Source organism: Sturnira hondurensis, unplaced genomic scaffold (assembly GCF_014824575.4).
Source record: "Sturnira hondurensis isolate 20B ecotype Veracruz unplaced genomic scaffold, ASM1482457v3 Scaffold0000780, whole genome shotgun sequence".
In the NCBI taxonomy this organism is placed as follows: domain Eukaryota; kingdom Metazoa; phylum Chordata; class Mammalia; order Chiroptera; family Phyllostomidae; genus Sturnira; species Sturnira hondurensis.
In genome coordinates, this window is record NW_028073411.1 from 12895853 (window position 1) to 12922102 (window position 26250).

The following is a 26250-nucleotide window of genomic DNA, read 5'->3' on the forward strand; positions in this document are numbered from 1 at the left end:
AATGAAACATCAAATTCTGTCCTTCCAGCTGCAGGGCCCGCCCCCGCGTGCTGCCCCTGGCAACCCGCAGGCCTGTCGGGGAGACAGGCCTCGCCCCGCCGCCTTTCCCTCGGAGCCTGGCTTCTATGGCAACCAAAGCGCGCAGCCCCGGCGTCGTCTTCCCCCCACCCCCACGCGGGCCACACCATTCGCAAAGGGATAGTTTTGGGGTAAAGGCACACAAGAGAATTTGATAGAATGCCTAAGCACCTACTAGACGTCCATTTTTCTACCTACTTTGAAGAATACACTTTTTTTGCCCCCCTCCTACTGCTCTGGCGAGGTTAACGACGTGTCTTGCCTGCTCCCCGCGAACGTCTCCCCCACCTCCGGCCCGCGAATGGGGCGGCTCGCCAGGGGGGCTTGCGGGTAGGCGCGGGTTGGCGCAGACGTGGGCGTGCGCGTCCTACGTAGCGCGGAGGGGGCGGGCCGCCCGGAGAGTGGAGGGAGGGTGGGCAAGATGGCGCCCGGTGAGTGATCGGCCCGGGTTTCTCCAGCGGTCGCTGAGGCAGCAGGGCGAGGGGTTCTACACCCCACTGCCGCCCTTCTTACTCTCCCCGCCCCCGAGCTTCCTCCTTCCCTTCCTCCCTTTACCTTGGCGGGTGGGGGGAGGCAGACTTGGTTCCCGGGACACCATGTCGGACTCTGAGGAGGAGAGCCAGGACAGGCAACTGAAAATCGTCGTGCTGGGGGACGGCACCTCCGGGAAGGTCAGTCCTCGAGCGGGCTCGCCGTCCAAGCCTGCAGCAGTCCCGGCGCGGCCCCGGCGCCGCCAGCCTCCTCCCCGAGTCCCGGGGCCTCTGGGCCCCAGCCCGCCTGGTCGTACGTAGCCTGGGGCTGGACGCGAAACAGGCACTTGGTAAAGGCCGGGGAGACCTGTCCAGCCCCCACTTAAATTAAAAAGAAAAAGTCACTTCCCAACTCCCTGACTGCGTCGCGAATTCCTGCTTGTCCTTCAGGCTTGGGGCCAGCATCGCCTCCCCGGGAAGCCTTCCAGTTTCTCTCCTCTGATGACTGGCCGGGGTTCGGCAAGGCTTTTCCTCTCTTTTTACTGTAGGCTCCCGCCTCCCCCCGTCCCGCACACCCCCCTCCCCCATTACCGTTTCTGATGCTTCCACTTCCAGGGGAGCTCCCACGAGCTCGGCTGCAGAATCAGATCCCCTGGGTGAGAAGTGACTTACTGGTCGGGTTACTGGAGGGCAAACTGCTAACCGGTCGTCCTCCCTCTGCAAGGGGGGTGTGGCCAGGGGGCGCCTCAAAGCGTGAAGTGTGCGAACACACAGTGTGAAAACCCACAAAAAGGACGTGGGTGCACGCAGTACACGGTAGCGGCTGTTGTATGGGCATCCATACCTGCGCATCTCTGTGCCCAGCACAGCACCTGTCAGCACATTCATTCAAAAAATTCCTGCTGGGCTCCTCGTACGGGCTGGGTGCTGCGGGCAGAGAGCTGTTGGCAGGACAGAGGGGCCTCCAGGTCCAGCCTTCGGGGGGATCGGTGGAATGAATGGGAGGGCGTGCGTGCGTGCGTGCGTGCGTGCGTGGGAATAGCAGGCAGCCAGTCCCACACGCCCTAGGCGGGGGTGTTGAACCCAGGGGTCGCGGAGCTCCGGACCTGGAATAAGCATTGCCTGCTACTTGCTCTTGGGAGAACTCGGTCCGTAGGATCTCAGAGGGGTCTGTGGCCCATCCCCCCAATAAAGCGAAGGCCCTCTGCGGGGGTGCCTTCTCACCTGTCGCTCCTGCCGAAGTCGCCTACACTGTTTCCGGGATTGCTGCTGAAGTCTGTCTCCTTTCTTCTCCCCTGCCTTTTCCCAGCCAGAGCCTTCAGGTTGTTACCACCAGTTAGTTGCCCGTTTTCCACCTCCCATTTCCTTGTTTCCGGCGTGGTTTGGACCCTGGTTTCCCTGGTGACGAAAGCTCTCGGCCTCTTCCAAATCTCTGGGATTTGGCACAGCACGGCTGCCCCTTCTCTTTGGTTCTGAACTTTTGAGTTTCGGGGGTCCTTGGGAAACATGGCATTCATGTGCAAAATTTGGGGAATTCTGTTAATTTCTTTCTTGTTCTATATTTTGTTACTGATTTTTATTGCTGAGGAAAAACAATTTACCTAATATGCTCTGATTACCTGGAAGCATTTTGAGGAAGAGAAGAACTTGGGATCACTTTTCTTGATGAAGTATTAATTATATTAATTTTTGTATACTTAAAACAACTTTTTGAATGAATTATTTTAAACCAGTCCACATTGTTTCAACCGCCCTTATTCAATAAAAATTTAAGTTACATTTTGTATTCTTATATTTTCTTTTGAATGCTTAGTAATTTTTTCCTAGTTTTTTTTACAGTCTAATCATAGCAATTTATTTCCTGTATAAAATTGTAATGACAATCTATAACCCTAATACATTTGTAAAAAAGGCAAAATTGCCCGTTATCCTACATTCTGTCATAATTCTTTAAACTTTTATTTTTCCCAGTATCTGTTATCATACATGCATTCCTCATTTGAAGTTGGTTCATAATTCTGTATCTAGATTTTTCTTTTAGCTTGTCATACCCGTGTTTCTCTGGTTAATTTAGTGTGAATAATTATGATTTTTCACCTCTGTCTAAAATTCAGCATAGGGCAAACCGTATTTTTTCCCTTCTGTACTTTTGAAGAACTGTCATTCTGCTTCAGAGGGTGAGTGATATTCTTTATGGTGTTTTGACTTAGTTTTCATCATTTTGATTTATCTATTTTAAAACCACGAAGACTTTTTCTTCTGGAAATTTTCGGATATAAGCATCAGAAACCTAAGCTTTTGTTTTTACACACACATCAAACTTTTGTCTCCGTGCCCCATTTAGCTTTCAAATTATTGGCAGCTGCCAACGTTGCCATTCTGATTCGCTTACTGTCCTTTTCTTTTACGGATTCAGCCTCTTTCATTCTCATTTGTATTCTGATTTAACTCCTGGACATTTTTGGTAGTAATAGTTTGTCTTGCTTGCTCTAAAACTCAGGCCATTTTGATACATACTGACAGAAGCAGTAAATTATTGAGATGACCACCAACAGTTTCTCCAAGAGAAATTCAGCTCCTCCCCTTAGTAACACATGTTCCCACTTCTTTTCTGTTTTGATTCATACTTTTGATTTTATTACATATTTTAAAAGATTTTTTAAGGCAAAATGTTTTTTATGATGTCTTTTCAGTACTAGTAAGTATAGTATGGTTAGAAATTTTTAACCAAAAGTTTACCCTCTCCCCCAAATACACTGAATCGGATAAAATGTTTCAGATATGGTCGATGGTTGTTCGCTTTATAATTGTTCAAGAAGACTATTTATGCAATGACGTGTGACAAATTATTGCATATGAAAAATAACACAAACACTGCATAATTGAAGAGAAAGTGCCTCCTCCTGGTTTGGTTGATACTGTTTAATTTTTATAGTAGTTATAGAAAGGTGTCCAGAGATGATCTGAGAGTCCATTCTAATATTTTGTGTCCCCAGTGATCTATACCTTTGACAGATGACACTTCATTTTGTTTGAAACCCTAGCTTTATGTTTGCCTCAAATGTATTAGGGTAGAAGTTTCCAAGAAAAGAACCATAGAATTTTTTGAATATTCATTAATATAAAAATACTGAACTTTGAGATCTTAGAAGTGACAAAACGCCTTAAATGACATTATGCTGATGTTACATATGCCCTGAGTTTATCTTTGAGTTAAAATACTATTTTAGTCATTTGTATAGTAAACATTTGGAAATACCTAAAGTAGCGGTGATGATAGTTATTTCACTCTAGAACTCTGAGCCTCTTCACAGATGGTTTTGTGCTCTGAGTTAAACAAATTAAATGGCATAGATAAGGCTGAATGAAAACAAGGGTTTAAAAAGGAGTATTTAGCTTTTTAATTATGATTTCTCAGTTTTTATACTATTGCTATGTGCTTTAAGGAATCCAAGTAAATTTTCATTTTGGCGTAGTTGGTTGATTTCTCATTGTCTACCAGAACATCTTTCCTGTGGTGCTCAATGAATATTTGACCAACTGTCTTAGAAATTTGTTAAAATATTGAATCTTATATTGTAAAAGAATTGAAATTGGGGCAAGTTGCCATTTGTGTGAATAATAGAGGAATTTTAAGTCTTTTTTGTTTAAAATAAATGAAATTTGGTCGTTTTCTTTTGCACTGCTGTACTTATTTCAAAATTAATTATAATACACTGTGTAGGGAATTTTAATTTTAAGTATTTTAGGAGGTGACCTCTAATATCAATTTTTAAAATAAAAGTGCTATTTTTCCTTAACTTTGGTAGTCTGTCTTGAGGAGCATAAAAGCTTCATGAGGCTGCCTTTCTCTTCTATTTGGGGAAGTTTACGAGTAGTGCATTTAAAATATTTAAGAAGCTTGTAAGTTGACTTATTTCAGTTGTTACCAGAATGATTCGTTATTCTTTTGCTTTAATAAGAAATGGTACTCTAAAATAATGCCCTCAAGTTTTGAATACAGTTTTGAGTTTTTTTAATTTTTAATTGTTCAAGTAGTTTTCTGCCTTTTACCCCCATCCCAACCCACCTCCCCAACCCTCCCCTCCTCCCTCCCATTTCCACCCCCCCTTGTTATTGTCCATGTGTCCTTTATACTTACTTGTTCCTGCAAACCCTTCCCCTTTTCCCCTGAAATTCCCTCCCCTCTCCCCTCTGGTCACTGTCAGCCTCTTCTCAATTTCAATGTCATTGGTTATATTTTGCTTGTTTGTTTTGTTGATTAGGTTCCTGTTAACGGTGAGATCATATGGTATTTGTCTTGTTTTTTTAGTATTTGAGTTGTTTTTTAATAAAAATGCAGATACTGTATTTGTTCTGGTTATAACATTCCTGTGACTTTCAAGCTTTATAGTTAGTTCATGGGTGGAAAATAATTAATTTTTGCCTGCTTAATATTAATCTTAAAAATACCAGCTTTTAAAAAGCTGTGTATTATCAGTCATTCTATAGAATTACTTTCATTTAATAGCTTTAATAAACAGAAAAATTGGATATATAATGATACTTTTCTTGTGGTTTGCAGGGGAGAAAAGAAATTCTATAAACAGGCTTTCACCCTCCTTAATCATTTCTTATTATTGCCTGATGGCACAAACTACTCAAAATATTTAATCTCAGAAATGAAATGTACAGTTCTCTGAAATTTGAATTAAACTGATATCTATGGATATAAGATTCAGATCTTTTATCAGGATGCTTTTGTTTTAAATGATAAGTTTCAAATTCTAATGTCCAGCAAGGTGAAGGAGCTTGACAGGGGATTTAAAGAGAGCCAACTGATTAGTCTGCTGTCCCCCTGCTTGCTGTTGGCAAGTGCTGTTTACCTGGTGGAGCATGAAGTCCCTCCTCCCCTGGTAACTGATTAGAGCTGCTTAAAGCTGTTGGATTAATGGGAGTGTGAACATTAAGATTACTTAATAAGATTTAGTGTAGTGATATTATATTTCTAAGACAAGTCATTAATTTTGATATTATGTGCATTAATTTTTTTAGACCTCCTTAGCTACCTATTTTGCTCAAGAAACTTTTGGGAAACAGTACAAACAAACTGTAGGACTGGATTTCTTTTTGAGAAGGATAACATTGCCAGGTAAGAGACTGAAAGTATAACGAAGAAAATAGTGCATGTTTTGCAATAAGAGACATAGGCAGAAATGTAAAAATAAATTTTTGGGTTGCCTCTACGTGAAAATACATGTAATCAGTAAATTTATCTTAGGGAGGTTAACTTTCATCAGCATGAACCATGAAGACATTGTCCCTGTGTGGGAATGAAGTTTATATGTGAATACTCTTCCATTCTGCTGATTTTGATTACTACAGATTTTTTGAAGGATAAACAATAGTTGCTTGTAAAATTCTATAACGTTATAAAGAAATCAAATGGTATACACTTATCAACAGATACTGTATAAACTAAATGGAAGAAACTAGAAAGGATTATTTTTTAAAATACTATTTTGATTAAGCCTCTGCTTCAGTTTTTTTTTGTTTGAAAGTTGGACCAGAAGTATAATGTAGCTATGGAACTTCTGTGCTCTAATATGTGAATGCTGTTTTATGCAAGGCAGCATGAAATTGCTGGCATTTAATAGACCACTAAAATTTAGGGTCCCTAGGCACTCATAAAAATACAGTTTGAGCATTCAAGATGTTTCAGTTCACCATGCAAAGAAACTATTTAGATGCCAGTTGCAGCACATTTTGTGGGAAATACAGGGAAATAATAACAAAAAAAGAGTGGTTTCTGTTTTAAGTTAGTTTCTGAACAATTGGGGCTTTAAAATGCTCTGTCCATTCACTGTGATGGTTAAATTATATGTTTAAAGAATTTTATTAAAAACAGTTTATCCTGATTGACCTTATAAACCAGCACATCCCTCTCCTCTCTGAGGAGATCCATTTGAGTAAAAACGGTTGCAAGTGTAGTGTCAGAATCATATGCTGGAAAATGGGTGATAGTGTAAAGGGTTTAATGAAATCCAACGGTGTGAAAAGATTATAATCTCTCAGACACCCTGTCTCTCAGATAGCTCTCCATGAAAATCTTTGAGCAGCTCATGAAAACTCTGGGTAACTGAAGGTGCTCTGCATAGCTTACTAGTGATGTGCTCTTATATTTTGTGACGGTCTGTGTTTATTTAGCTACAAATGGAAAATAAGATGCAGTATGAGAAAAGAATTGTAATTTCCTTTATGGATTATTTTAAGCCAGAGGTTTAAATGAGAAACAGATGCATATTTAGTTTCATTTGTATTTTTAAAATATATTCAAAACTAAAAATTTCATTTCATTTTTATTATTCTCACTCTTATGGATAGGTTACTGGCAAATTCATATTTGCAGCAGTGACCAGCAGAATACATGCACAAATCACATAATATACATGCTAGAACTTTTACAGCGGTGTTAGCAGAAATGCCAGTTGTACACAGAAAACTTCAGTATGTATTTAGTTATTGATTTTCTATTGATTCTAATTAACAAAAGTACCATCTTTCTATATTATTAATATTGTTTAATTTTTTGATTTTTTTGTTCAAAGACTTAAATAAAGGAGCAAGCATCTATTCAAATAATAAACACATTCTAAGACTTGTTTTGGACATTTTATATATTTGATATATGTGATGACTTCTGATCTGTTGCACAGTACTGCCAGTTTTTTTATTTTGATCACTTTGCAAACATATTTGGTATTTTTGAAATCCAGAATTATAGTATAATTTTTAGACTTATAAAGTAATTATGCTAAAAATTAGGAAATATGTATTCAATGAATGTATATTTTAATTTTCCTTATTAAGTTTCGTTTTTATGGGCAGAGGTCCAGAAAAAAAGTTGTTTTTTTTTTTGAAAAGGCAGTTGGTTTTATGCTACTTAATGGACTTAAAATTCTGATAGAAATTTCAGTAGGAAAAAATTGTTTTAGTGTTTCTTGATTTTATATAATTAATAGATACATTAAGATATAAAAGTGAATAAATTACAAAGTACATAGTATATCCTTAATTCACCTTAATTTTAATACATTGTAAGTGTTAAATGTAAGATGGTAAATATTTGTATCATTACTTAAATATTGCAGGTAGCATTATCAGAGTTATAGTAAAGCAGCTCAGTAGTCAAATCTAATATTTGTTAGTGTTCTAGTAAGTCTATGTCCATTCAGTTGTTAGCAGTGTAATACCTCCTGTCTATCTAGTCACATTCTCTTCACACACATTTTCAAGGTCATTACTTTGCAAATACTCATCCGTTTTAGTATATTTCATGATCTGGTATGCTGTATAGTCTGGATGCAACCACTGTGCAGATTTTACTGCTTAAAATAGTGTATCTGTTAGAGATTCTGCTGATAGAGCTTCTTAAGAGCCTTAGTCAAAATACTTTCAGGAAGCTTGTGGGTACAGTCCAGTAAACAGCGTTCTACTGTGAAAAGGATTTCTAAGTCTTTAGTACAAGAAGTGGGCAGACTTGTGTTTTTAGTTCCATCTTGACTATGCAGCACTTTAAGTAAGGTTAACCAAGGCACCAAGTGTACTTTCACAAGGTCACTGTTGAATCCTCTTTGTGGCTTTGATTCATACCAAAAGCAACTTACCTGCATTTTGCCACCTCATTTATTTTATTTGATATTTTTCTCTAGTTACGTCTCATTTCTCACAGAGAAGCAGGGATTTTGCAGCATTTTGCGTTTGTGATTCGATTGCTGAAAACTGTAACTTTTATTTGGTTAGAAAATTAGTTTCTTGATTTTTAAAAAATTTTGCAATATTGGTTATTTAAATACTTTTTTATAACTTTATAAGGTATGCCATTTTAAAAATATACTGGGAAGCTTCATGTTTATGCCTGCAGAAACTAAAATGAAGGTTGATTTGAATTCTATCTTTATGTGATTTTATTTATTTTTATTTTTATCTGTTACTAAGACTCAAATTCAAATATGGAAATTAAAGTATATTTCTAGATATATGCAATACCTATAAAGTTAATATTTGTTGAGGTTATAAATGATAATAAAAGTGTTTTTTGGCTAGTATTGTATATTAATAGGTTATCAGTTATGCATAGCTGTTTTTATTTCTGAGGCACTAGAATATGTATATTAAGTAAACAAGTCAACCACAAGAAACTGTGTTTGTTTGGAAAGGTAGGGATTTAAAAATACCCTCAACACGTAAATACAAACCTCTTAGGTGGAAACAATTGAATAAATGATTTAGAGTCTTCAGCTGATTGTTGTCAGAATTTGAAATGTAGTGAAAATCATGTTCCTAACGTTGTGGTTGAAGTAGTCACAACACTTAATTCAGATGGGATCTGAGTATCAGAACTTAAAGGAAAAAGTTTCACAGTTCTTGATGGGAAGTTAAGTGATAGAGTTTATTGTCCTTGAAAAAAATGGGAGTAGGTATCTTTTATTAAGTTACCTAAAATCTTATTCTAAAAAAGTTAGTATTGTTGAACACTGTTTTTTTGAAGTAAACAAATGATTATAAAGAGTTTTGCAAATAAAATGAATAGGGTGCTGCCTGTTTATCTCAGGGCTTCTGAAAATATTTTATGTAATTCTAGTGATGGCTAACCCTATGTCACCTGCTTAATTTGAGACAGCATTAGAGGAGGTTGATTTCAGCTTTGAATCTTGAAAAATTTAGATTTTTAAGGAATTAGATTTATGCAAGTTGTTGGACAAGTCTTAGTCTGTGACATTTTGGTTTTTGTGTTCATAGAGCTATACGAACATGTCTGTCATGCCCACGTGAGTGTTGAAAGTGTGTGTGTTGGGGTGAGGACGGGTGGCAAACTTCAGAGCCCTCCTTAACGCTGATGAAACAGACCTCCATCCCTGTCAGTGATGGGAAGGTTGTCATGCGTACCCATCAGCACTTAGAGTTAAGGGCAACGCTTGGCTACTTATCCCAGTGTGAGTCGCACAGTGCAGTGCTGTGACTAACAGTCTCCAATTTCAGTGTTTTACGTTGGTATAAAAATTCATATCTGTATAGTCCTTTTTTTTGGTTTTTGAAGTGATACCATTTTATAAGTTTCTAAGTTTTTATTTTTAATTTTCTTAATATGTAAGTCATGCGGAAAGATTCAGTTTTTGTTGGGGGAGCTCATTTTGAAGGTGCTGAGACTTTGTCTCTGTGTCGAGAAAACTGCATGATTTTATTAGGAGGAATAATTTGAAATGTTGAACTAACAAGCATATTGAGTGTGGTCTTTTTTAGCCATTAATTGTTTTAAATAGAGGGAGTAGCTTATCTTGTAAATTTTTGTATCAATCAAACATTTTACAAAATGAACAAAACAGTTTTAAAGATTGCTTTGTACTTTAGAATGCTTTTGTAATGCTTGCATATTGAAAAAGATCTGACACGCTTTTTTATGAAATCATGGAAGCACATATTATAATTTGTTTCAGTGGAAATGCTTTGAACAGTCTAAGTGCATCAGAATAGTTAGTGATACAGGGAGGATGTATCCTACTTCACTTCTGAAGAGGGGATCAAAAGTGTTTATATTTCATAAGTTAAATAAGAAAATATTGTAATTTTTTATTATGTATACTATTACATATAATAGCTGATATTCAAATTTTAAAAATCCATTCATTTAAGTTGAAACTGTAGGGCCATTTTTGTCATTTATTATCATTCCGAGGGTTTTAGAATCTTGAGAGTATGGAATTTAATGTCAAAATTCATTATGTGCAACAAGGTAGGTTAGTATATAAAGTTCAATTTTTATTTTTAAAGTGTATTTCTTACTCTATGTACAAGTGCTTCATTGTTCTGGTTTCTGTTTAAGTTTTTTTTAAGGTTTAAGGAATTTATGAATTAAAGCTTTATTTTCTTTTGTTTTGAAGGTGATTATAAATGTGGTCCCATGGAAATGGGATAAAAGTATAACCCTAAATTTCCACTATGATTTCTTCTGATAATATTACTTCGTAGTTCCAGATATCTGACTATTTGAGTCTGCAGACTAAAAGGCAAATTACTGTAGGTTCAGAGGTTCTTGTTGTGATTTAGTGTTCTGTAAAACTGTAGTGAGTTGTTATATTGTTACTTAACTTTTTTTGTGTTCCTAATTTTACATATACTTTTTTATGTTCTAGGAAACTTGAATGTTACTCTTCAAGTTTGGGATATAGGAGGGCAGACAATAGGAGGCAAAATGTTGAATAACTATATCTATGGAGCACAGGTATGCCACGAATTCTGTGATTATTCTGATACTGGAAATACTTCCCTCACGCACACACACACAGCTGGGTCCACACACACGGTCTGACATGGTTTCTAGTAAGTACAGAGACCACATTTGTATTTGTGCTAATCCTTTGGTTTCATCTTTCCCAAGTTATGTTTGGGATGATTTGTGTCAAATCATCCCATGTGACTTTAATGTTCATATACTACTTGTAGTACAAGGTGGTATTGTCTGCAGTTGAGAAAATGGAGCGATACGTGATATTCTCATATTAGCTGACTTCGTAATAACAACTACTTTCAAAATATGTGAGCTGAACAAATGAACAATATAGAGAGGGAAAATTTAATTTCATTTTAAGTTGTGAGGAGAAAAAGGATATTTATATGTTTATATTTTTGTGTTATGAACTAGTCTACTAAAGAGTTATAGTTATCAAGATTTAGTAGAAATATTAATATGTCATATCAGAAAACTATTATTAATTATATGTGTGAAGCACATACAATATTTTAACATGATAATGATGTCTTTTCACAAGGAGATGTATATCTTATATAACAAAAAGTATTTGGCAAAATGAGCTTATATAGACATAACTTATGTTTTTAAATTATTGTACAGATTAGGAAATGAGTGTGATAATAATATACTTTAAAAAGTTAATTATGGACATGCTATTAGTTTATGCTTTTTATTCCATTTTTAATTAGTATGTCTTTTTCACATCACCATGAGGCATTGGGGGAGTTTGAGGTTTTCAGTGGGAGAATTGTAATTTGGTTATGTGGAAATGCGTTGCTCATAAGGAATGAATCTAGAAGACAAAGACAGATAATGTTAAGCACTTTTCTTTTTGAAGTTTGATGATTGTTAAATACCATTGCTTTAATTTTTTATGGAAAATAGAGTCTGAATTATAACAGATACAAGGTTCCATATGGTGCAGAATCATCTATAATGGTCCAAGAGTTTTGTTTTTTATATTATTAATACATAAATTGGCTTTGGAACTCTTTCTTCTTTGCCTTTTCTACGACATTGTTCTTTGTCTCCTAAAAAGTCTTTCTGCTCATTTAACATTTCTACTTGTGACCATATGACTTCATATTTTATACATGTTCATTTTTCTTTTAAAAGGTACATCTTACATTTTAGTTTCTGGCTTTATAATTGTTGTTTAATTTTTTGTTTTAAACTAATTATGATTAAAGTGGATATTAAGCTAAAGGAAAATCGCTGGACAAAAACTGGGAATCAACAGTCCTTGTTTCACTCCCATACTTGGTAAAGTGGGATTTGAAAGTAATAATCTGTCTCTTCTTTGCTCCATTAAAATATATTTTCAAGGACACAAATTAGATTTTTAAAAACATGAAAATTAGTCAAGCTTCCTATGATATCTGATTCTGAGTGTCAAATACACTATTTTTGTATGGTTTATAGATGTAGCTAGAATTACTGGAGATCAAGAAGATGTTATACACCTTGGGGTAAATAATATAAAGTTCATTTAATTAATCCCCTTAAAATTTAGGGGAATATAACATTCACACATTGGATTCTTTCAATTTTAGCATATGTCAAATCATTAAAAAATATTATTTGATATATTGAGATTATTTAGTTTGTTAATATTATAAAATTATGATGTTACACAAAAATTAATATTGATATGAAATATATATAATATAAAATAAGCATTTAAAAGTACATGTAACCAGTGGTATTTAGTACATTCACTGTGTTGTGTTACCATTCCCTCCAATCATTTTGTACATGCATGTTTTATGCTATTACATAGCCACTTGTAATCAGTAGGCATTAGTGGGCAAATTTGTAGAAATTTCAGAAATTTCCATCTTTTCTGAGAGCACTTGAGTATAGTAAAATTTCTCAGTTTACTTCTAATGTACCTCATATTTTGGGAGGAATCGAATGTTATGTTCTGTTTTAGAACTTGTCAACATAAGGTTTCTCTCTTAAAGGTACATGTCTCTTCTCTCTTTGATACGGTTCCTTATGTTATTTATATTTTACAATTGAGGTGAATGTTATAAGCATATAATATGTTTTATTAAACAACAATATACTATAGTATTTCTGAGAAGTTCATGAACATTTTTGTGAAATTGTCTCTGGAAACTTTTAAGTCTGATGTGACAAAATGACTTGTCAGAAATTAATGAAAATATAGCAAATTTTCTCTGCTTTCCAGAGATTCTAAATTAAATTCTATGTAAAGACATAAAGTATATTTACCAGTAGTTCTTTTGTTAAAATATGTGTAAATTTTTTATTAAGGCCAGAGAAGCTCTGGCTATGATTTACTACCATACATTGGGAGAAATGTTACTTTTAAAAACAATGCTTTCACAAACATTCTAATACATTTTAATATATTTAATAACTTTATATCATCATATAATTATTCTTTAAGTGGATCAGTACTGTTTCTAGAGTTGTTGAAGGTGCTGTGTATAGCCTATCTCATGCATTCCTTGGATTTTAGTGCATGTGCCACAGAATAGCACTCTTAAATAAATAACATTTTGATAAGCTGTTTTCAGGATATCAGTTTAATTATATTATTAGGATTTCTTTTAGTTTTTTTAGCTTATGTGTTGGGCATAGCAAGAATAACCCTAAAGCCATCTGGGCTATTAAACTAGTGAATCTCTTTTAAAAAAATCTTTTCTTAACATCCATGAAGAGGCTTATTTGTAGTCTGGGAATTAACTTAACTGATTATTTTACCCTTTTTACTCCCCCCCCCCATAGCATTGAGCTTTAGTAATAGTCTGTTGATTAGTGTGGGTTGAAACAAAATTGAACTGATACCTAAGAGAATTGATGAGATATTTTTGATAAGAACTAGTTCTAAGAATTTAACTATATCCCAGTTGAATTCCCAGATTTTGAATTACCTTAAAATTTTGTAGGAATCTTCAGAAAGATGTTATAGGCTATTTTTCAGAGTGGTTACGAGCAAACACACAGTGTGTAGTGTTTAGTGCTCTGTAACCTGTGGCTAACAGTGGCTAATAACAAACCACAGAGAAAGACTGCATGTTTCATTTTTGTAGCTCTTTCCATCCTGGAATCTAAGTGGTTTGCAAACACTGCCCTACTCAGCGTAAACTCAATGAAGCATAGTCACTTGTGAGGTAGAACATAACTGCTGTTGTATGCCATTGCCCCGCACACACGAGGCAGCCTGTTAACCGCCAACAAAAGGATCTGGGGTCCCTGGGACAACTGGGCTGAGATCGCATTTGAAATTTGGGCTCCCTGAGACCCTCTGCTGTCTTTCCTGTGAATTTCTTAGTTGGATATTTGCCAACTTACAACTAACTACATTTACAGACCTCTCTTGCTTTACTATTTCTTCTTATAGATTGTACTTACTCAGCAAGGTATATGATGTTATGATGATTGTATAATCTGTATGATTTACTTCTTTATATAATCAAAAACTAGATTACTTATCATACAAATTGGGAGAAAAATTACCTGCATTTTGAGAATAGAGAACTTTTATTTGGGGGGAGGTTAAATTGTGTGTGTACTTTGCCTTATTAAATTTTAGAGGTAAATCTGTGACATACCCTCCAAGACTGTTGTGTTGCCACCAGTGTTTGTTTCCTCAAGACTGCTACGTTACTCCTTTGAAAACCTAACCCTAACCCCTCCCCGCTCCCCTCTGTTACCCCCTGCCCCCGCACCTCCCCTCTGGTTACTGTCAGATTGTTCTTAATTTCAATGTCTCTGGCTATATTTTGCTTGCTTGTTTGTTTTGTTGATTAGGTTCTGGTTGAAGGTGAGATCATATGGTATTTGTCCCTCACCACTTGGCTTATTTCACTTAGCATAATGCTCTCCAATTCCACCCCATGAAGGGTAGGAGCTCCTTCTTTCTTTCTGCTGCATAGAATTCCATTGTGTAAATGTGCCAGTTTTTAATCCGCTCATTTACTGGTGGGTACCTAGGTTGCTTCTAGCACTTGGCTATTGTAAATTGTGCTGCTATGAACATTGGGGTGCATAGGTTCTTTTGGATTAGTGCTCTAGGGTTCTTAGGATATAACCCCGGAAGTGGAATGACTGGGTCAAAAGGTAGTTCCATTTTTAGTTTTCTGAGGAAATTCCATACTGTTTTCCACAGTGGCTGCACCAGTTTGCATTCCCACCACCAGTGCACCGGGGTTCCCTTTTCTCCACATCCTCACCAACACTAGTTTGTTGCTTTGTTTGTGATGACCATTCTCATCAATATGAAGTGGTATCTCACTGTGGTTTTAATTTGCATCTCTCTGATAGCTAGCAATATTGAACATCTTTTCATATGTCTCTGGGCCCTCTGTATGTCCTCCTTGGAAAAGTGTCTGTTCAAGTAGTTTGCCCATTTTTTAAGGGTTTGTTGTCTTCCTAAAGTGGAGTCAGGTGAGTTCTTTGCATATTTTGGAGGTCAGACCGTTGTCTGAGGTATCATTGGCAAATATGTTTTCCCATATGGTTGGTTCTCTTTTCATTTTAATGCTGTTTGCTTTAGCCATGCACAGCTTTTTAATTTGATTAGGTCCTGTTTGTTTATTGTTTCCTTTATGTCCCTTGCTTTGGGGGACATATTGGTGAAAATTGGACCCATGGTATTTTAAAGTATGTTGTTTTAATATCCAAATATTTTGAGTTTTTCTGACTGTCTTTCTATTACTGATTTTTAGTTTAATTTCATTCTAGTATACTAACATGCTTTGTATGATTTCTATCTTATAAATTTGTTAAGGTAAATTTCATAACCCAGAATGTAGTCCATCTAGGTGAATGTCTCATATGAACTTGAGAAGAGTGTAAATTCTAATGCTGTTGGACAGACTGTTCTATAAATGTCAGTGAAATCTGATTGTTATTATAATTTGGTTTAGCTTATTGATCCTCTACTTGATGTATCGATTAATGAAATAGGAGTGTTAAAGTCTCCAACTATATAGCCCTGACTGGTGTAGCTCAATGGATTGAGCGCAGGCCTGCGAACCACACCATCGTGGTTCGATTCCCAGTCAGGGCAGGGCATTCCCAGGTTCGATTCCCAGGCAGGGCATTCCCATGCCTGGGTTGCAGGCCAGTTCCCAGCAGGGGGCTCACCAGAGGCAACCATACATTGATGTTTCTCTCCTTCTCTCCTTCCCCTCTAAAGATAAATAAATAAATAAATAATTTAAAGAAAAGTCTCCAATTATATTATTGGATCTGTAGATTTGGAATTCTTTATACTTCTGTCAACTTTGGTGTCATGTGTTTTGATATTCTGTTGTTAGTTGTATGTACATGAAGGATTGTTATGTCTTCTTGGAGAATTGACCCCTTTATCATTATGCTAATTTTTATGCTATGAACAGTTTTCCTTATTCTGAAGTCTAATCTGTTTGGAATTAATATAGCAACTCTAGCTTTCTTTTTACTAGTGTCTGTATCTCCTTAACTTAAATTGTCTTTATATATAAAGTGAGTTTCCTGTGGGCAACATAGAGCTGAGTCTTGGTTTTCATATGCTCTGATAATCTCTGTTTTTTAATTGGTATATTTAGATCATTCACACTTAAAGTGATTACTGATATAGTTAGTTTAATATCTATCATGTTGGATTTGTACTCCTTTTTCTTGTTCTTTGTTTTTCTGTCTCTTTTGGTTTTACTTTTATTTCCTCTCTTAGCCTATCAATTACACTTAAAAATATTTTTCTTTTTCTCTTTTGAGCAATTTGTCTAGAGTTTGCAATGTGTAGTTTTTTAAAAAAGATTTTATTTATTTAATTTTAGAGATAGGGGAAGGGAGGGAGAAAGAGGAGAGAAACTTCAGTTGGCTGTCTCTTATACATCTCATTGTCATGTCCAAGGCTCATTCATGTAAATTCTTTGGCTACTCCATTTCCTATATTGTACTTCACTTCCTCATGGCTATTCTGTAACTATCTATTTGCACTTCTTTTTTTTTTTTAAGATTTTATTTATTTATCTCAGAGGGGAAGAGAAGGGGAGAGGGAGAGAAACATCAATGTATGGTTGCCTCTGGTGTGTCCCCTGCTGGGAACTGGCCTGCAACCCAGGCATGTGTCCTGACTGGGAATTGAACTGCGATCATGTGGTTCGCAGGCCTGCGCTCAATCCATTGAGTTACACCAGCCAGGGCTTTGTTTGCCTAGCTTTGTTTTTAGATTCAATTGTTGATAGATATATATTTATTGACATTTTATTGTTCATAGGTTTGATTTGTTTCTTCTTGAATAAGTCCCTTTAACATTTCATATAGTAATGGTTTAGTGATGGTGAACTTCTTCAGTTTTTTCTTGTTCAGCAAGCTCTTTATCTGCCCTTCAATTCTAAATGATAGCTTTGCTGGATAGATCAGTATTGGCTGTAGGTCCCTGCTTTTCATGACTTTGAGTATTTCTTGCCAGTCCCTTCAAACCTGCAAAGTTTCTTTGAGAAATCAGCTGACAGTCTTATGGGAATTCCCCTGTAGGTAACTAACTGCTTTTCTTTTGCTGCTTTAAAGATTCTCTCTTTGTCTTTAACCTTGGCGTTTTAATTATGATGTGTCTTAGAGGGCCTCTTTGCATCATTTGTTTGGGACTCTCTGTGCTTCCTCAACTTGCATGTCTATTTCCTTCACCAAATTAGATAAGTTTTCTGCCATTTTTTTCCAAATAGATTTCCAGTTTCTTGCTTTTTCTCTTCTCCTTTTGATACCCCTATGATGTGAATGTTGAAATGCTTGAAGTTGTCCCAGAGGCTTCTTTATACTATCCTCTTTTTTGCATTCTTTTTTCTTCTTGTTGTTCTGATTGGTTGAGTTTTGCTTCCTTATGTTCCAAGTCATTAATTTGAGTATTGGCTTCATCCACTCTACTGTTGTTTCTCTCTAGATTGTTCTTTATTTCAATTAGTATAGCCTTCATTTCTGACTGGATCTTTTTTATGCTGTCGAGATCCTCACTAAGTTACTTGAGCACCCTTATAACCAGTGCTTTGAACTCTGCATCTGATAGATTGCTTATGTCCATTCTGTTTAGTTCTTTTTCTAGAGTTTTGATCTGTTCCTTCTTTTGGGCCATGTTTCTTTGTCTCCTCATTTGGCAGCCTCCCTGTGTTTGTTTCTATGTATTAGGTAAAGCTGCTATAACTCTGTGTCTTAGTAGTGTGGCCTGTAGGGTGCAGTGGCACAGCCTGTCCTATCAGTCAAGCTGGGTACTTGGGGTGTGTACTTCGTGTAGGCTGAGTACACCCTCATCTTGTAGATGAACATTGATTGTTGTTGGCAGATCAATGGGAGGGATTTTCCAGGCCAGTTAGCTTTAAGGACTGGCTATGACTACTGACCACTAACCTCCACCCTCCTTAGAGGATCAGCTTTGCAGGGCCAGGGTGGTGGTGCTCCATCTTGGTCGGTAGCTGTCTACTGGATCCACAGGCTCTTGGGTTTCCTGGGTGGTGCAGGCCAAGGTCAGCCTCCACCTGTGTTTCGCCTGGGGCCACCCTGCCTGAGCTATAAAGCAATTTGAGATGGCTACTACTTGTACTGGGCTTGGATATTTTCAGGCTAAGTGGATCTGAATGTAAGTTGGCTGCTGCTAGTGCTGGGCCAGGGGCCACTTAGCAAAAAATAGAGATTGGGGGCTCACTGAGGCCAGCTATTGCTTGTTTGAGAGGATTTAGGAAGTTATGAAGCATGAGTCAAGACCAGGTATTCACATGGAAAAGCCACTATTAACAGCTTGGGTGGGCCTATAATTCGGGTGGGATGGAGCCTCAGGGGATCTCCAAAGTAGGACAAATAGTGTGAGCCAGGTTGAAAGAGTCTCAGATGTGACACCCATCTGCTGGCTCTGTGGATCTATGTGGGGAGGGTTCAGAAAAAGGACAATGGCCTCTGCACACCCTTCTGTCTGGGAGAAAGCTGCTCTTGTGTTGATGCTAGATACTTCAGTTTCTTCCTGTATGCCACTGGTGACCTTTAACCTTCAAGCCCTCTGCTGGAGCCCAGAGGGAAAGTATCTGAGTAAGTCTGTGGGTTCTTTGAGAGGAACTGCTTGGGACTCCAGAAGTTTCTTCTAGCGAGTCAATTCCTGCTGGTTTTTGCAGCTAGGAGTTATGGGGACTTCTTTTCCTGGGCTGGGGGGCCTGGTGTGGTGTTGAGACGCCTTGGTCTTGAGATACTCTTCCCAAATTTTTATTCACCATATACAGATGTGTGACCAGCTCATTCTGTGTCTCCATCCCTCCTACCAGTCTGGATGTATGTGGTTTCTTTAATTTCATAGTTGTCAGACTTTAATTGAACTTGATTTCTGATGGTTGAGTGATGGTTGTTCTATTCTTTATTTGGAATTTAGATGTGATTGTGCTTGGAGGTAAGCCATGTTTACCTATACAACCATCTTGACTGGAAGTTCAAATAATTCTGTGTTGGGAATTATTTCATTGCATTTGGGAAGACATAAATCAATCTCTAAGAGGCATCATGTGTGGTTGCCTCTCACATGTCCCCAACCGGAGATCTAGCCCACAACCTAGGTGTGTGCCCTAATCGGGAATTGAACTGGAGACCTTTTGGTTCACAGGCCTGTGCTCAATTCACTGAGCTATACCAGCCAGGGCCAGTGATCTAATTTAGAGGCAAACAATCCAGGTTTCAGAGAAACTAAGTGATTGGGGCCGGTGTAGTCAGTAAAAGAGCATGGGGCAAAAGTAAAGGGAGACAAAGATACAAAAAGATTCTGGAGTCAACTGCCTGGGTATGAAGCCAGATATTCAATTTTGGGCAAATTAGTTAACCTCTTTACTTCAATTTCCTGTTTCACAAGGTTGTGAGGATTGGGTAATTGTATAAATGATGTTATGCAGAATAAAAAAGCATGGTACTGGAAGATCGTTAACAGTAGTAGCTAGAGCCAGCGTGGGAGCTTTATTGTTGAGTGCAGGAGTTTTTTGTGAGTCAGTTGTTGAATATATTTATGAGTAAAATTAAATATAAATGCATAAATTGTATTAAAATGTGCTCAGAATGCACCTTACTAATTATTTTGCTATGTATTTTTGTCTATGTTGTGATTATTTTATTTTTTAATTTTTTTTAGATTTTATTTATTCATTCATTTATTTATTTTAGAGAAGGGTGAAGGGAAGGAGAGAGGGAGAGAAACATCAGCGTGTGGTTTGCCCCTTGCATGTCCCCAGTTGGGGACCTGGTCCACAACCGAGGCATGTGCCCTGACTGGGAATCAAACCAGTGACTCTTTGGTTCGCAGTCCCACGCTCAGTCTACTGAGCTACACCAGCCAGGGCTGATTATTTACTTTTAGTGTATCTGTGTGGTAGAGATGCTATATAGTGGTGTCCTAACCAGCTCTGTGTTAAGTGAAGTGACTTTGATAGTTTGAAATGGCCACAAGGCAGTGTTTACACCACAGAAGTTGGCAAATGCTACGAATGTCACTTTTCCCACCCCTATTGCTGCCATCCCGCAAACCAATTGATTAATATTTACCAGGATATCTCTGTCCATGACTTCTGTGTTGTATATTTGTCTGTTTATGTGTTTGGCTTGGCTTTGGGACTGTGAGCTCTTTGAAGTTTGGAATTTATATCCCTACCACTCAGCACAGTCTAAGCATATAGTTTGTGGAATGAATGAGTGAACTTGATGTTCATTCAGTCTTTGATTAAACTCTGGCTCAATTACTTAACTAGCTGTGTGACCTTGGTTATTTTATCCTCTGTTTATTAGTAAAATGAGGATAATAACACCAGCTTTGCATGCTTGTGAGGATTAATGAAAAGACCTGGGTATCTCTCTGGTACATATAGGTGCAAAAACAGGCAACATTTATGATTATAACCTGAGAGGAGATGTAAATGCTATTAGGATCCAGACATATATTGTATGCAGTGCTTTGTATTAAGTGTTTGACCACAAACTGGATGAGAATCAAGAATGTGGCACTGTTATTTTTGTGTGTGTGCTTACTTCTCCTTCCCACACAAAATAATGGGATATATTAAAAGGAATATGATATATAAGAGGCAGGAAGCAGTCCCTCTGTTATATTTGGCTTTGTTCATGCTCTTATTACAGTATCATGTCCAGTTTTACATTGCTCATTTTAAAGAGGATGTCAAAAAACTGTATGGAGAGTGTCCTGGGAAGAACTAACAACTATGATTAAAGGGATAGAAAATAGGTCCTTTGAGGCAAGTTTAAGGAATAGAGTTTGTTTATTCTGGAAAGGAGACGATAAAGGAGTTTCTTAACTGTCTTCAAGTACATGAAGGGTTATTATAAGGAGGATACTTGCGCGTTGTTCTCCAAATGCACAGAGGACCGAAAGAGGAAATGGGCTTATTTCATTTAAAGAAAATTGTGTTAAAACACTGAAATGGACTATCAAGGGATGTCATGGAATGTCCATTTTTGAAAATATTTAAAAAGAGCAGCAGCAGATGGTTCTTTATTGAAAGGTTTAAATATTTGACCCCATGAAAGTAACAGACAGGATTGTAGACCTTACAACTTTTTCTTCCTTTGTGATGTGATTTTCTTAAATTTATTGTAATTTAACAAGCATATCCCAGATATCTTACTTGGAAGCCATTTATAATTTGATGAAGTTATTATTTAGCTTGCATTGCTGGATTTGGGTTTTTCTTGAATGAAAACATTCAGTATTATCTGTTTGCTAGTAACTAAGTTGAAGTTAGTTTGTATATAAAACAGTCTGCATTTGTGTTTTTATGCTATTCTAGGCATTTCTGAAGCATTACTTAAGAGTATTTAGTATTAGTATTTTTTCAAGTAGTGCATTACACATCCTGTAACTCCTTTGTGACAGGGAATCCTCTTGGTCTATGATATTACGAATTATCAGAGCTTCGAGAACTTAGAAGACTGGTATACTGTGGTGAAGAAAGTGAGCGAGGAGTCTGAAACTCAGCCACTGATTGCTTTGGTGGGCAATAAAAGTAAGTTATTAATGCGTATTTATATTTAGTAAAGTTTATTTGCCTATTCTGTTGTTTTTATTCCAAAAAATTGCTCTTTGGAAACAAAAATAGATACAATTTCCGTGTAGTAATCTAATGGCTGGAGGAGAAAAGTCCTGAAGATGTGTCTTCTCGTAACAGTTTGGGTGGTTGCTCTGTCAGCTGCTCTGCTTCTTTGGCCAGTTCCTGTTCAGGTAAGTGCTGTTCTGACAGTGTGTATTTTGGCTTCCTGTGCTCGGAGGAAGCCGTGTGGACTACTGAGAACTGCAACACAGCTGCTGATTTTGTGATCCTGCGCTGTGGCTTCAGCTCTGCCCCAGAGACTTAGGGCGACACATTTCGTTAATGACCCCATTCTAGGGAAGGGCGCGGTGTCTGCGTCTTAGTCTGCGTGCACTGTTTCTTCCTCATAAAGTTTGTTTTCTGCATTTTTGAGGTTCGGAAATATACATAATTTTTTCTTTTTCTTCTTTTTTTAGAAAGTGTGTCATAATGGGGGAAGTGTAGTGCTTGGTAAAATGATGGATAAGTAGTTTTTGATATCTGTCTTTTGGGCAGTGATACACAGCATATAAAAATTATAAGACTGAATGCAGTATAAGACTGTGACTTGGTTTATCATCTTGCAGTGCAGTTACTTGGAAAAGAAGTACTTAACAAGGATTTTCAAATACAGAAAACATTGTGACATGACCTAATCTTTTACAACTATTTGAGGACAGAAAAAGAGAAAATTAATTCAAATTTTACCATAGAGGACTTAGATCAGGAATTGTTTCCCGACTACAAACGTCGTTAAGTCAATACCCAAGTACACCACAAAGAGAATCATCTTCTCCAAAGGCCTCTAAAAATATAGTGCATTTTTTTTTGTCTGTAATTGTTTAGGAAATAGTACTTCCTGAAGGACTAAACCAAGATTTCTTCAGTGTGTGGTTTTGCACACTTAAATGTACATTTAATAAATCCAAGCCTTACTTATAAACCGTTACAAAACAGGTGTGAATATCATGTCTCTGAACAGTTAAAATATAAATTTTATATTGTTTTTAGAAAACAGTATTACATATCACAAGATGGATGTCTTGAGTAAAAGATACAGGTTTTTTTAGCTTTAATTTAATTTTACTCATCTATTTTATAAATCTAATTGAGTGAATCAGATACTTTTCAATTCATTGAAATCCTTCTTTACAAATCATGGGTCTGATGAGCTTAGGTTCTCTTTCTAAGTGGAACTTTTCATTTCAGGAGATCATTTCTTGGTCATTATGCCACCAAAGCATTAGCTTATTTTATGGTTAAGTTTATGCTTTATTTGAGGTTTCCCATCACCTTTTGGGAAATTATAGAGTAGGGAAGGGATGGAGGTTGGGATTTGTTTTCATTTCTCTCAGGATATAACCTAACTACCATCTGGAGCAATGGTGTAGTGGTGCATAATTATATACATTATGCGTTTATGCTGTCCTGTGAGGGATCCAGCATCGGTCACTGTCAAGGACAGGATATCAGAGTGGATGGGCTGTTAGATTGTGCTGGTTCTGCCATTTCTATGTAAAAGAAATTTACGTAAGTTATATGAATTTATAAAAAAATTACTGTAGTGTTATGTTTGAGATTTAATAGCATAAAATCAAGAGTTTTTTTTCCCTTTTGGCTTGGCTCTAACTTCTTTCTTGTATTTATAATACTGTCTTTCAGAATGTGATCATATAATAGAATATGCAGTCACACAGAATGTTAAATATGTAAAATGAGAGATTATAAACGAACATTTCCCTGAATATTATTTACTGTATAATCTGTCACTGGCTCAATTTCATCTGATCATATAATGAAAGAGATTATAATTTTTGTTTCTAAGTTGATATTTTATTAATATGGTAGTATGCATTCATTTTCCTTTTGGGGGATAAATTTATATTAAAAAGCAAAGACTTTACCTACTGGTTAAAGGCAAAAAAAGAAGCATAATGGAAAGACATCTGAAACTGGATTATTATACTAATTATCTATGCAATTCGTTTTCTGCCTAATTGTGCATTTTAAAATTCGTCATTGCGCCCTATTCTTTGCTTCTTTACGTATAGTATGTGTGTAGGCCGTGAATATACTGGCAGCTGTAGCCAGCTTTTAGCCAGAATTTAGTAGAATAGGAAAGAAGATTTCTACACAAAGTGCATATGTGTGCATGCATATCTGTGAATTTGTTCCGTAGTAAGAGCTTATAATTAGTTGTAAAATCATTTGATTTTTTTTTTTGCTTTTTATTAGAATATTAAAATATAGTAAACTCAGAAATTTGGGCTGATGATTGAGGCAATAGTCTTAGGTAAGGGTGAATCATGGGTTTGTTTTTGTAAAAAATTTGGTTTCATTATGTTTAAGTATAAAGAGTAAATAGAATAGGTTAATGAAGTAGTCAACAGAGAAAGGGACTTGCTTTAATGACAAAGACAGGATTGGTAATTAGTAACTTATTTCAGTATATGATACTTAAAAGTATGTGATGCTTAAAGCGCATTTATTGAGTTCATTTTATTTGATACTGTGTTCTGAGAAGCTGTAAGAGATTAGTGAGTGTTCTTTGTACTAATTAGGATTTCAAGTGAAATATTGAGTGTGACTTTGAATTTAGACAGGCTTTGTCCACAAGCCCAGTTTTATCACTTTACAGCACTGTCAGACAAGCTACTTTGTATCTCTAAGCCTCCTTTTCCTCGTTTGGAAATAAGGGTAATAGTTTCTGTTTGATAAAGTTGTTTTAAAAAATTAAATGAGATATGACATGAAAAGCACAGCATATGGTCTGATCCAATGTAAGTGCTCAATAATAGTTATTATCTTAATCATAGTAGTCTTTTAAAAAATTCCTCACCTGAGGATGTGTTTATTGATTTTACAGAGAGAGGGAGAGAGAGGGAGAGAGAGGGGGAAGTTCAGAGAGAGAGAGAGAAACAGAGAAACATCCATCGGTTGCCTCCTGTAAGTGCCTGACTGGGGATTGAACCTACAACCTTTGGTGTGTGGGATGATGCTCCAACCAACTGAGCCACCTGGCCAGGGCAATCATAGTAGCCTTTTAAAAGCACTGACTGTAGCCTCAATTTGAATGATCACAAATTATAAGTCAGTAGAGCTGAAATAGAAGTTTTATCAAAGTGGCTTTGTTTTTGTTCCAGGTTAATAATTCTCAGACCATGTGCTAGGTAGGGCAATTCATTCAGCAACATTCCTGTGTGCCAGTTACGTGTATTCACAGTCAGCCATTGTGGATTTGCCCAAAGCTTGAGCCAGAGTATTTAAGGAGTGATTGCACTTGCTAACCTAGGTCTTAATTTTGATCTTTTCTCTGCCATATTCAAATTTTCTAAAACTTTGTCCTTTTTTGCTGTTTGGTTATTGAGATTAATTAATACAGTATATCCAAATCTTCATAGAACACCTTACTTTTCCCTAGTGAGTAAAAATAAATTCCTGGTTGGTAAATTTCAAAATGAGAAAGGGGTAAGTCATTTACTTATTTCATGCATTTTATGGGAAGTTCTGTTGAAGTTCGATGATGTCTACAGCCCCATGTAGAATAAGATGTCTGACAGGCTACAGATCCAGCCACATCAGCACCAAGAAACAATTGTAGTGTATTACCATCTAGGGGAACTTCTGCAGTTCAGGGAGCCAGAGCCACCAGGCCTAGTAATCAGTTTCCTGGCCTTAAACATCTTGCTTTTCCAGCATTGGGACACTCACTTGATCAGAGCCTCCACCGAAGAGCCTAGGAATTTTCAGCTCATGTCCACTTTGGGGCTTAAATAGCACCATCACCTCTTATGTGAACTACTGTAGTAACCTTATTACTGTTCTTCCTGCTTCTAGCTTTGCTCTTATATTAGCCAGTTCCCAAGTGGAAAATCAATATATGAGTGTTCAGCCTAAGCCCTCTAGTGCTTTCTCATCACACGTAGAGTAACTCCTTATTCAAGTTTGTCAAGCACTAGGTCATCTCAAACCTCATCTTCTACTACATGCTCCCTTGTCCACTGTATGCGTAAGGCACGTTTGTCTTTTTTTTCAATTCCTAAAACATTCCAAGTTAATTTGTGCTTTAGGGTTTTCTCTGCTCCAGAGGCTTTTCCTCCTGGTCTTTGTTTGGCTGGCTCTGTTTGGTCATTTGGATCTCATTGTACATAGCCTCTCCTTGGAGTTGCCTTCCTCAGCCACTCAGTCTAAAGGAGCCATGTAGTCCCTTTCTGTCAGGACCTTCTGTTTCTGTTATCTGCATATTCTCATTGCCACCTGATACTGTTTCCTGTTTGTTTCTTGTCTGTCTGTCTCCACTAAAATCTAAGCTCCATGAAAGCTGAGGACCTCATCACTTAGAACAGCACCTGAA

At 37.0% G+C, this 26250-nt stretch overlaps 1 protein-coding gene across 2 annotated transcripts in view; it reads left to right on the top strand.

Moving 5' to 3' along the window:
• Positions 1 to 463: 463 nt before the first annotated feature.
• RAB28 (RAB28, member RAS oncogene family) overlaps positions 464 to 26250 on the top strand; it is an 80738-nt gene continuing 54951 nt past the window's right edge. The window contains exons 1-4 of one of the 2 annotated variants that reach the window (XM_037045808.1): positions 464 to 749; positions 5583 to 5679; positions 10721 to 10809; positions 21704 to 21833. In XM_037045808.1, the coding sequence (XP_036901703.1) occupies positions 675 to 749; positions 5583 to 5679; positions 10721 to 10809; positions 21704 to 21833 (391 nt within the window). In that variant the 5' untranslated portion in view covers positions 464 to 674. The remainder of the gene's footprint in view (positions 750 to 5582; positions 5680 to 10720; positions 10810 to 21703; positions 21834 to 26250) is intronic. The other variant, XM_037045799.1, reaches the window with a different exon arrangement.